General features: G+C 37.8%; 1 protein-coding gene across 5 annotated transcripts in view; it reads left to right on the plus strand.

Annotated features, from left to right (window-relative positions):
• The window catches only part of LOC124555207 (GATOR complex protein NPRL2), a 163,376-nt gene that overhangs the window by 125,624 nt on the left and 24,216 nt on the right, over nucleotides 1-13,536 (plus strand). For all 5 annotated transcript variants that reach the window (XM_047129053.1, XM_047129054.1, XM_047129057.1 and 2 more), the window contains one exon: nucleotides 10,777-10,946. In XM_047129053.1, coding sequence (XP_046985009.1) covers nucleotides 10,777-10,946 — 170 coding nt within the window. The remainder of the gene's footprint in view (nucleotides 1-10,776; nucleotides 10,947-13,536) is intronic.

The raw sequence follows: 13,536 nt of genomic DNA on the forward strand, positions 1-13,536 counted from the left end.
TGAAGTTTCTGAGGAGACTGAACCGCTTGAAGTAGCTTAGCCCCAGATTTTTGTTGAGCAGTCTACAAAAAAAGAAAATCCATGAAATTATACAACATTCTTATAATGGGCGACATAAACCTGTTACCAGGTACAAAAACTGGTACGCTATACTAAAGTTTGACAATTTACAAAGCTTTGTTGTAATCCTCACTAAATTTTGAATGTATGGCGTACAGATCAATTACACACACACACACACACACACACACACACGGTCGGGCACACAGTTTTAATCTGCCAGGAAGTTTCATATCAGCGCACACTCCGCTGCAGAGTGAAAATCTCATTCTGGAAACACACCAGTGTTGTTTTAAATGGGCTGTGCAACTACACTCTCTGATCAAAAATATTCAGACACAGTACAAGTGGACATTAATGTGGAATGCATTTATAAAGGCTTAAACACTGCTAGGGACACTTTGAGTGAGGTGTGCTAATGTCTGTAGAGGAATGGCAGCCCCTTTTCCTCAGTAATTTGGGGGGGGGGGGGGGGAGGCAGGGCAGAGACAGTAGTGATGTTGGACACTGAGGTCTGGAGGGAATTCGATGTCTGACTCATCTCAAAGGTGTGTGGTTGGGTTCAGGCCAGGACTCCAGGCAGGTCATCCCATTTCAGGACTTTTCTTGCTCACAAACCATTGCCTCACAGATACTGCTTTAGGACAGGGTGAATTTTCATGCTGATACAATCAGTTACCCTCTCTGAACTGCTCCTCTACTGACCATTTACACAATGTTGTAAAATGTGTTCATGATCTTTTGCATTTAACGTTTCCTTAGCAGCAATAAGGGTACCACATCCTAACCCCAAAAAACACCCTTATACCATGACACCACCTCTCAGTACTTCATTGTTGGCACTACACATGATGACAGGTGAAATTCTCCAGCCATTTTCCAAAACAGAAACCTTTGTTTGGACTGCCCTGGCATATAACGTGATTCATGACTCCAAATCACTCATTTCCAGTCATCCACTGTTCAGTTGCCTCACTCTTCATACCATCTGAAATGTCTCTTAGCACTGACCGTGTAAATTTGTGGCTTACGATGAGCTGCTCAACCACTGTACCTCATGGTTTTTAACTTCCTATGCACAACAGTTGTGCTAGCTGGACTGCTGGTAGCAGTTTGGAACTCATGAGTGATTTTGTCTTCTGATTCTGTGCAATTATTCTTTTACAACTTACCTCCGCAGTCCTTGACGATCCTTGTCCGTAACTACATGAGGTCTGCCTGGTTGCGGTTTAGCTGTGGTTGTTCCTTCGCAGTTCCAGCCCACAATCACATCACCAACATTCGGCCTACACAATTTAAGGAGGACCCTGATGGATTTGTTAGTCAGATGACATCTGATGAATAGTCCATGTTCGAAGTCGCTGAGCTTCCCCGATCGACCCATTCTGCTGGTACTCCGTATTTACTGACAACACAATAATCCCTTCCTGCTTTTACACTAGTGGGCCAGCCTCCTGTGACATCTAGTGATCAACTCCACGTTGCATAGGAACATCTGGATACTTTTTATCAGATAATGTATAAGGCTGTAACTTACAGCTTGGTCTATGCAGGGCATTATCTTGGCTGTTGTATGGTTTTCCATTTACCAGTAAGTATATATCACATGATGTGGAATTTCACTATAGCAGGTAAAACATACTTTCAGTGTAAAATTACTTGTATGCTCTGGCTATCTGTGTGTCCTTCAGTATATACAGTGCAGAATATCAAGGATTCCTATCTCTGTCCACAAAGGCTCAGAAAGGTGGTGGTGTTCTGTTGTAAATAACAACAGTTTCCACCTGGACTGTTATCAAATTTAATATTTATTTAAGATCGTGATTTTGGTTATCATGCTATTCTCAAACAAACACTCAGAAATTTCGAGGATCACTTAGCGCAATCTTTTATGCATAATGTTACTAAGTTGCAAAATCAAATGCTAGATCAGTTACATGGATGATGTGCTGTGTTGATGGATTGTTACCACTAGACAATAAAATTCATTCCTACGGCATTTAAACTCAAATAATAAAAAAATCAATTCACAATAGCATTCATAGGCTCTTCTATAAATTCCTTGACCCTTAATATAGACAGCAGTGCAAAGAAACACTCATTTGGCATTTGTAGAAAAACAAAAGTTACTGATACTGTAATCCCTGCAAGTTTCCAGCACCGCAAAGTCACAAAGATATAGTTTTACATTCCATGCTGCATTTGCTTCATATCATTTCCATTGTATGCATCTGCCTTCTAAACTGGAATCAGGCAGTCAGACTTATCACTTCCAGTAATGGCTGTACCTCTTACCAGATTGACAACATTCTGGGGAACAAAAAAAAAAAGAAGGTCTGTAAATTTATATCACTTTCACAATGCTGGTCAACCACAGTATACCAAATGTTGACAAAATTTAAGATTGCTTTGCAAGGAAGCTAAAGTCTTCCAGGACATATTTTAGTAGAAAACTAACCATACAGCGTAGATTGTTATATTTTGCCTCGTGTAAAGAAAACCACAAGGATGACACTATTGGAAATACTTGAAACCAGTAAACATGACACAGAACGCCAGTTCTGTTTTACATACCTAAACACAATTTCTTTTTTGCCATATGTTAGAATGAGTTTGTTATGAAAATGTTATAATAGTAAATTCAACTTTATTGTCCACTTTCTTTTATTTAATGATTTTCGTTATAATATAAAATAATTCAATACATTAATTTGTAAACACGTTGTATCTGTATCTCTAATACAGCATACCTGTATGTTGCACGTAACTTTGTTTTTTTATGACAGTCAGTTGTCACCTGACAGTGGCCTAAGAAGCAGAAAACTGGTTTGTAATTAAATATGAATTGTTATTATAAAACATTAAGAAAGTGATTCCTTTTCAATATTGTTAAAAATTCCTAATATGTATTTAAAAAAGAATAACAACAGTTAAAATTGATAGGTTGCTACTCACCACATAGGAGGTGTTGGGCGGCAGATAGGCATGTTGAAAGAAGACTGCTGGATATTATCAGCTGTCTGACTAAGTCCTTTATCAGCTGTAGACAAAAAAAAAAAAAAATATATATATATATATATATATATACACACACACACACACACACACACACACACACAATAAAAAAATCAGGGTTCCCACAGGTTCCGGAAATCAGGGAATTTCAGAGACATCAGGGAAATTTGGAAAAAACACTGGAAAAATCTTATTTTTTGTCTCAGTAGATGAAATTGTTTGTTTACTGATGTGTAATGCATCGTCGCTGGCTGTGTGCAGCTGAGTACACGCACTGCTTCCCTACTCCCTCATTCTTACTGCTTCTCCCCTTCTTACCACAACCCTCAGCTTGCAGCCAGTGCTGCCACCACTTCTTGTCGCTAGCGTAGCAGCTGCCCAAGAGAGGCATGAGGAGTGGTTTGTTTGGATCCGGTTCTCAGAGACTGTAGACTCAGTGGACTTAGACAGTGGTCATGTGTGCATGAGTAGTGTCTGAGTGATTGTGTAAATGTGTGTGTGCTGTGGCAGAAAATTTAGTTGTGAGAGGATGACTGTCTTTTCTACATGCCCACCCGTGGATCACCAATCATCTTTACAGTGAGTTGCTTCCTCTCTTCATTATTATTGATTCTCAGAGTATTTGAAGAAGTTATCTGTCGCATGGATTGATCACCGCAATCGCATTTCATCGTCATGCTATCTGTGGCATGTGAACAGCTGGCCACATGAATGGATTTGCGTGATGGGCCAAAACTGCAGGTATCTGTAATGGATCGGTCCTGCCGATCCTGAAGCCATTCATTTCCCACTAATGTGTAGGCCCTGCCTGTCAGGTCTAGTCTCACCGATTTGTCCATTGGCGGAGTCTGTTTGTGTGTGGCGTAATGCAGCGGATTTATCCCTGGACGAAGGACTGCGGTGCTCCTTGACAGGTCAGAGGCCACAGGCGATGGATTTCAGGAATTTTGACTGTCTCACCACAAGTATACTGTACAGTGTGGCATTTTATAGATGTTTTATTTCTTTTAGTACGTTTTGGCACTTCGAAAGTTGTTCATATATTAGAAAGTATAGTGGTTTGCACGCTATGTTCTCATATATTTCTCAAATGAAAAATCACACAATAACTATAAAGTATAATAGAGGGAAACATTCCACGTGGGAAAAATATATCTAAAAACAAAGATGATGTGACTTACCAAACGAAAGCGCTGGCAGGTTGATAGACACACAAACATACACACAAAATTCAAGCTTTCGCAACCAACGGTTGCTTCATCAGGAAAGAGGGAAGGAGAGGGAAAGACGAAAGGATTTGGGTTTTAAGGGAGAGGGTAAGGAGTCATTCCAATCCCGGGAGCGGAAAGACTTACCGTAGGGGGAAAAAAGGACAGGTATACACTCGCGCGCGCACACACACACACACACATATCCATCCACACATACACAGTCACAAGCAGAAATGTCTGCTTGTGACTGTGTATGTGCGGATGGATATGTGGTTGTGTGCGAGTGTATACCTGTCCTTTTTTCCCCTTAAGGTAAGTCTTTCCGCTCCCGGGATTGGAATGACTCCTTACCCTCCCCCTTAAAACCCACATCCTTTCGTCTTTCCCTCTTTCCTGATGAAACAACCGTTGGTTGCGAAAGCTTGAATTTTGTGTGTATGTTTGTGTTTGTTTGTGTGTCTATCAACCTGCCAGTGATTTCGTTTGGTAAGTCACATCATCTTTGTTTTTAAATAACTATAAAGTAATAGATATAACACAGTGGATAATAACCGACAATAACAAACATAGTAGAACCAACATTTTATTGGCAGTCACCTACAGTGTTTGTTTACACAATTCTTCCCCAGCTTATACACTTCTTTCAAGAGGCCTACTTCTTTCTGAGGTTATTTTTGAAATCAGTGAAGATATTTTAAATCTGTCTTGCGACTCCAAGGAAATCCATATTTTTGTCACCAAATGTATTTTGTTTTATTGAAATAAAATAACGGTCTTCATGAAACACTTACCATTTGGCTTGCTTCCTCCTCTAAAAAGAGTTCATTACAAAGATGTTGATGTTAGTACTTAAGATTTTTGCTCACATCAGGAAATTCCATCTGCTTGCAAGTTTTTTTTTAGATATTTCCTCGTTCGTTCTATTGTTTCTTGTCCCGAAGCTACAAGTACAGGTTGTCAACTTACGTCTTAACTTACCTTTGAGATCTCAAAATTTGTCATGCAAAAATCCTAAAACTTGTCTGGAAAGCAGGGAAATATCAGGGAATTTCACTTTGGGAAATTTGTGGCGACCTTGTATATAATCTCTGCTGTCATCTCCGGACACTAAAGCTGCAGTCAGGTCTTAGCACCTAGACACCATATGGAATTAACTGCCATGTAATTGACTGGTATGAGCAAAAAATAAATCAAGGCAATTTTTTTCCTGGTCCGTAGGTTGACAGCACTGGCACAACAATGGCATACCTTAACCTCATTGTTGTTCTTGTGCATTAGCTGAGTTGGTCCAGTGAATAGCTCTGTTCATAGTGGTTCAGAGCATTTTATTATGAGTGCCCCATTTTCAGTATGTACCAAATAAGAAATGATTAGAGTGATTTGTTTTCTGTACTCTGGAGGGGCCAAAGCTGTGGAGATTACTTGCAGAATACAACTACAGTATGGTAGCAAACTTTGGTTAAGGCTGAATTCTTGCAGTTTTATTGACAAGTAACATGTCATGAAAACGTGAAGACTGACACAAACAGGAATGTCTTGAGAAGGAAAGATAACACTTTTTCAGTGACATAGTAACTGATGATGGTATGTGAGCCCATCAGTATGAACCACAGAGTAACCAGAAAAGCATGGTGTGGAAACATTACCTACAGCAGGAAAGTTCGGAAGCCAAGCTTCTGTAGGAAAATTGATGATGACTGTATTTTAGGATGTGAAAGGTGCACAAACTCGTAAAAGCCAGTGAATAGGGACAGCTACTCCGAGATCTTAAATATAAAGGAGAGAAAAGTTTTCAAAAAGAGTAATTTTACTTCAGGATAATGCCTGCTCTTGTATAGCTGGGAAAACAGTTGAGTGCATTCAAGATTTTGATTCTGAGCTGCTGGAGCATCCACTGTGCAGTTCTGATGTAGCTCAAAGTGGTTTCCACCTACAGTACTTGGGTCCACTGAAGGAGCGTGTGTATAGAATGCAAGAATGGATGTGCAAAACATCACAAAGCTTCTTTCAGAACAGAATTGGAAGCTATTCAGCACATGGACCAAGTGCACAGAGGTTTAGGGAGATGTTGAGAAATAGCATTACTTAAAATGTTGCATCCTCAATAAAAAATTTTTAAAGTTGCCTCTAGTTTTGACTACACTACATAGCTTAATACAGGGCTCTTTCTTAGTAACACATATTGTTTCCTGTTGGGTACATATGACTTTAACCATTTTCCAGAAGTTCCTTTAACACCTTAATATTCTGATCTACTTAAGTGGATATTGTGATTAATGGAGTTACTGTAGATAGATCACAAAATATACTGGTAGCCTGTGATTTATTGTCAAACAAATTAAATACATTCTTGCTTTGTAATTCCTTGTCTCGTGTACTCCATGGCAGGATTTACCAAGTCAACAAATCCACCTTTTTAGTAACAGATATAACACACATGTTCAGAAGTTCTGCAATGGTGCATGTCATTATCAAAGAACCACAAATAGTGAAGGAACATTCCTGATGTTGAGTATATATCCTTATCAATCAGTTAACACTAGTGTGCATGAGAGAGAAAAAGAAAAAAAAAGGAAGAAAGGGCACATTTATAGAACTCACTTCACTTTTATAAATTATTGAAATTAATTTTTAGGAAAATCATTACCTCCATATTACTAAGCAACTGTCTTGGGGCCCAGTACTAGTTGCAGGCTACCTACTTAATGTCTTCCAGGTGACTGAATTTAGGAATTTAAAATGCCCGTTAAGTGCTATAATCTCATGTTAAAAGTTTGGCACTGTAAATCAAATATTACAGTTAGAAACTGTACGTTTGTCTTGAGGCAGCTTATTCATTGACAAGACTACTCACATTTTAAGGCAAAGACTTATTGCCAGTAGTTAGTTAGCTAGCTAGCTAGTTGGTTTCATGTTCCATAGATCATGGCTACATGCTGAAGATAATCTTTTTTAATGTGCAAATGTGAATTAGTAATTCCTACTCACCACCTTTTACACATTACACTAATAGAAATTCTTCTGTGGTACTGGAGTTGTGAAAGAGAAACTTTTACAGTTTGTTCTTCAGATTTTATTTTGCTGTCTGTCAGTCATTTTGTATCACTGGTAAGTGATCAAAAATTTTTGTAGCAGCATTGTGCACCCTGTTTTGTGGTAAAGTCAACCTTAATGTGGCGTAATGAATGTTGTTTTTCCTTCTGGTATTGGAATTATGTCATCATTGTCCCTTTTGAACTGCAGTGGATTATTTACAACAAACTTCATGAGGAAATAAACATACTGTGAAGCACTAGTCAGAATGCTCAACTTCTCAAATAGATGTCCACAAGATTATTGTGAATGAGCACCACATATTACTCTTAGAGCTCGTTTTTGAACAATGAATACTTCCTTTCTTAAAGAAGAGTTACCCAGAACATTATTCTATATGACATTATTGTATGAAAATACCCAAAGTGTGTCAAATTCATGATTTATCTCTCCCCAAGATTGTAAGCACTTAATGCAAATGTGGCTGAACTAAGTTGTTTTAGGAGTTCCAAAACGTGTTTTCATTTTAAATTGGCATCAATATGGACACCTAAGGATTTTGAAGTTTCCACCCTATTTATTATTTCCCTTCCGTGTATTACATTTATGATTGGTGGAGTACCTGTAGGTGTGCAGTACTGAATATGTTGTGTCTTTTTAAAATTGAGGGTGAGACCATTTGCAGAAAACCAGCCAATGATACTTTTAAGAACATTGTTTACAATTTCTTCTGTTTCTGTATGTATGCTTGGATTGATCACACCACACGTGTCATCTGCAAAAAGAACTAATTTGCTTGTTGTATGTTAGACAGAATGTCATTTACATATATGAGGAGCATCAATGGACCTAAGATTGAGCCTTGGGGTGCCCCATACATGATGTCTTCCCAGTCAGCATAATACTCCCAAATGATATTGGTGGAATTACTAAGTACAACTTTTTGTATTTTTTTGTTAGATATGATGTTATCTGTTGGTTGTCTATCCAGCTGGTAGAATTTTATTGTTTAATGCTTGTAAAATGTGGTGACTGGACATGTAAATGGCATTCTCAGTAGAGTGACTCTTCAGAAACCCATCTTGTGATTTGTTGAGGTTATTATTGTTGCTCAGGTGAGATACTATTCTAGAATACATCACATTCTCAAAAATTTTGTAAAATGTCAGCATGAAACAGATAAGTATTTATTGACGTCTCTCTTATCAACATTCTTATATAGGGGCGTGACATCAGCATATTCCAGTCTCTCCGGAAAAATGTCTTGAGCTGGTGATGCATTACATATTTTAGATAAGACCGGGCGTATTATATGGAAACAGATCCTTAGTACTCAATTAAAATCACCATCAAAACCAGATGAACTTATTTTTGAGGGAATATATAACTTACTTGATTTCAGAAGGAGAATTTGATAATACATTCTGTGAATAAATTTTATGAGATTGCTTTTTCAACATACTGCTGCGATTTTTGTTTTCAATTGTTTGTCCCTATACGTTCTACTATATTTAAGAAATGGTTTTTAAATATATTTGCTATGTGTGGCCCATCATTTATAGCCCTTCAATTCATTTCGATACTAATATCTTGTTATGGGGCTGGTTGGCCTGTTTCTCATTTCAGTACATTCCATATAGTCTTAAGTTTTTTGTCAGAATTACTGATTTCTAACATGGTGTGCATATTCCTTAATTTTTAATCCCATTTCTTAGTAATTTTGAGTAGTTTTTGTAGTGTGCAACTACTGCAAGTTCTCTACGTTTCCTTACCAGTATGTATTTCTCTTTTCCTTTCATGAGATACTTCAATCATCATCTTTTTTTTAATGTTTTTCTTTCTGATTAACTTGTGTGGAAAGCAATTTTCAAATAGTGATACAAGTTTATCATAGAACAGATTAAAATTTATGTTAGCATTTGGTTCATTATAAATTTTATCCCAGGTTATCTCCTGTAAACAATTCTTAGAAAACATTTGTCCTGGGGTCATTAATTATTCTAATTGATTTCCACTGTAGGGTATCCGTACTGTAAGGCACTGTGTGGTTTATGCTAATTACCTGTATGTCTTGATCAGAAAGAGCAGTTGTTATTGGATAAACAGTTATTTTCTTGCTTTGAGCTCCAGCAAAGAAAAGAAAACATTATCAATTACAATCCTACTGTCTTTATCCACTTGTCAGAAAGTTGATTACTGAGATCAAATTATAGGATCGAAATAAGGTTTCCAGATCATTTTTCCTGCTTCCTATCAGAATTTTTTTTAGAACATCTGCATTTAAGTCACAACAGACTGTTAACTGATTGCTTCTGTGTGTCAGATAGCATAGTAAGAAATCCAGATCCCTCGTAAACTATCCAAAATTTCCCAATGGTGATCTACATACATTTACAATTAAAAGAGATTATTTTTCAGTGTTAATTCATGAGCACACACTGCCATGTGCTGATGACTGCAAAATTTACTTGCCTCAATGTTTTCAAACTTGTGTTCTGTATTAAAATGTATAACAACTCCTCATTTTCTCTTATTAGTTCTACGTGATTGAGCTGTTAGAGTATAACCTTTTATATGTGATTTATCTAATCCTGTGGTTGTGTGGTGCTCATATAGACACCGGATGTCTATCTTTTCAGAGCTCTCTAAATATTCTGTTCTGTAAGAAAGGATATTTCTACAAACCTCATCCCAAATCAAAATGTTGACTCACAAACTCCATGAAAGGCAACATAAACTCTATCATATTCTGTTGTGTGTGTGCTTTGAACATTATTACAATTGTCAAAAAAGGCTTGAACATGGAGGAACAACTCATATATATCACCTTATTCATGAGAGAGAACTTTTGTATGTATGAATGTGTAACCAAAAGTTGGTGTACACAGTTTTAAAAAGAGTATGAAGAAATTTTCAGCTGAACTATGATGATGTATTCATTTACTCCTGCTTTATTAATAAATTTAGAAACAGAAAGTAATTTATTGCGTTCTGTGTTTTATTATATTTTTAAACTTTTTGGCACTTTTCCCTACACCTTATTAATAAAATTACCTTTTTTAGTGAGTTTTATCTGCATTGTTACAGAAAGCAGTACAGGCATCACAGAAATCAGTATAGACAAAAACAGATTACATTAAAGTGAATACTGATAACATTACTGAATAGTACTACAAGAGCTCATATGAATACAGAGTTTTCTGCACAAAGAATGTTGCTCACTACCTCGCTCAATATTTATCTGTTAGTCACCACTTTGTCAAAAAAAACCGTAAATTTGCTGTACAGTGTTCATATATGCTTCATTTCTACTGCTCTCCACTCCACTTCACTATAATTAGTAAATGCAGCTGTATTCGATTTGATTAATCCATACATATATATTTCATTTTCCTTGCCTTTCCCCACAGTTCCTCAGAAATTGCAATTAACACATAGTTGTTTCTTCTTTTTCCAGGTCAACAATTACCATCTGTGCAAGAGATCTTTGTAATGTATTGCAGTATGACTCATGGTACAACTTTGCAGGATCTTTGCTCACGATATAACCCACAGGAGCATAACATTGATGAAAGAAAGCTTGTACAGTTTGGACTCCTTCATAAACTGATTAGGCGGATATGTAAAGTATGATATAATCAGTAGTATGCTATGGCTGTGAACTAGTCTAAAATACACTGCTGGAAAAAAATGCAACACACTCCGTCTGTGTTCAATGGCACCAGAGGATAATACGTGCATACTGATGGGTTGTAGTGTTACTGATTCATTTGTCATGGTCATTGGAGATCACATGGCACATGCACCTTGTGTTTTGATTCAGCAGGCAGTAATTGCTGAGTTTTAGAGGTGAACAGTGTTTGCAACATTCATTCTAAAGTACAACCATGCTTCACCAATGAGTATGTACTCCTGTTGAACAGTTACAGCCATTTGAGCTGGGTCGCATTGCTGGTGTCTCGGAAGCTGTCTGGGCATATCGACAGATTGCTGCACATATCAGAAACAATGTATCGGTGGTGTGTCACTGCTTTCAACTGTAGTTTGTGGAACTTTCATGCATCAGTAGACCAGGTTTTGGATGTGTGTAGTATAGATGCACATCAAGATCAACACGTTGTTGGAGTTACAGTTGCTGGGGATTATATCTGAGCACAATTTTCATCTGCTGTGTCATCAGGGACCATTGAAAACTGTCTGTGACCATAGGGAAGTGTGTGCTTGCAGCGGAATTAAGATCGCGTGTGCATCTGGCCGTATTACCACTGACACCATGCTACCGCCAAGCATGGCTACTCTGATGTCATGAAAGAGTTGACTGTATAGTGGAATGCACTCCATTGCCTTCAGTGGTGAGAGTAGGTTCTATCTGTAAGGGACTGCTTGACATACAAGTGTATTATGTAGACCTGGTGCGATGCTTGTTCCAGAGTGCATTAGCCTATGACACATAGGTCCCAGCTCAGGCTTCCTGGTCTTTTACAAATTGCAGGCACATTTGGTTTGGTGTAAAGTAACCAGTGCCCACTATATTGCACATGCTGTTAATTCCATGCTACTGCCATTTCTTTGACAAGAAGGTGATGTGCATTTTCAGCTGGACAATGCACCTCCACATATGGCTGCTGTGATGCATTGTGCTGTTCATGGTGTACAACTGCTCTGGCCACCAAGATCACCAGATCTCTCACCAACTGAGCACATACGGGGCATGACGAATTGGGAATTTATTTGCAACAGAAGGTGCAAGATGTTTGGGACAGTCTGTCACAGGATGCCATTTAGCACCTTTATCATCATTTGCTTGCAAGAATACACACCTGCATTGCCACCAAATTGGAATACACTGTGTATTGATGGACTATTTGGGCACTCTTTACTGTGATGTGTGTTTTGTTTGGTTTGAATTTGTCATCATATACTCCTATGATGATGGAATAATTGTCACCTCGCTTGTCAGTAAAATGGCCTTGCCCTTGAGTGTGTTACATTTTTTTCAGGCACTGTATGTGAAGTTTAACTTTCTAAATATTGCTACTGATGGTTCCTCACTTGTAGTTACGAATACACTGAACTAAACAATGGGCGATAATCCTTTGGTACTAATCGTTTGTGTTAGATGACACATTTGGCTTTGTAAATTCATTACCTGAAATTCAAATGAGTGAATTTTAAACCATGTTTATGGTTATCAGAACAATTCAATGCATGCGTAAGATATTGTGATTTGCTTCTTGATAAAGTTTCTTAAACAATGTTGATGTAGTGGTTAGGACACTGGACTGTGTGACCAACATGAAAACTCTTGTTGTAGGTTGGACGAAATTACCCTAATGAAATCTCTGGATGGTTTTCACAACTAGACATAACTGATTTCCACCCTCTATCTTATTCACATGAATCCTTGCTCTGTCTCGCATGAGCTTAGTGCTAATTATACGTTCACTTCTTAACATTACTTTAAAGTTCAGTTTCTTTAAATTCCCAGTGTGAAAACAATTTCTATCATCAAAATTTTCCTTTGGGGATATGAGGACAAAGGGTATAAAATCACATTGCACATCAGCACAAAGATAAACTTATCACTAACCCAAAGGTTTGTTTGAACATCACAATACTTCACTGGGAATGGTCCTATTGGAGGTGGTATGTCCTTCCCTTCCTTCGAGCTGTGAACTGACTTACACAGCCAGTTATAGAGAGACCGACAGTTAAACGTGGTGTCTGAACTACAGTGCAACTTGACATGTCACGCTAACAAACGTTGCCAGAGGTGAAAGCAATGATATATGAAGGATAAAAATCCTAGGACTGACCTTTCAATCTGTTGTCCAGTACTTAACTACTGAGCCATATTATTTGTGGGTCAAATCCATAATACCTGTGCATTTTATTACATAGTGGGAACAGTAGCAAATTGCACATAGTTCACAAATTATTTGCATTGACATAAGGAAAGCAAACAATTCCAGGCGTTCCAAAGCCAATTTTAAGTTGAGCAAGCCCATCATTAGCATTGTAGTGTGTCTGGTAATCAACCCAAAGACAAAAAGTAATACATAGTAATACTGGGATGATGCAGAAAGGGAAGTATTGGAAATACAGGTGTATGCAAAATTGCACAACATTAGTTGCTTGCGGAACATATCTGCAGCTTTATTGCGGGATCCCAACCACAATACATTATCATCCCTCCCTCCCTCCTCCTCCTCCTCCT

The sequence above is a fragment of the Schistocerca americana genome, chromosome X (assembly GCF_021461395.2).
Source record: "Schistocerca americana isolate TAMUIC-IGC-003095 chromosome X, iqSchAmer2.1, whole genome shotgun sequence".
Taxonomy (NCBI): Eukaryota; Metazoa; Arthropoda; class Insecta; order Orthoptera; family Acrididae; genus Schistocerca; species Schistocerca americana.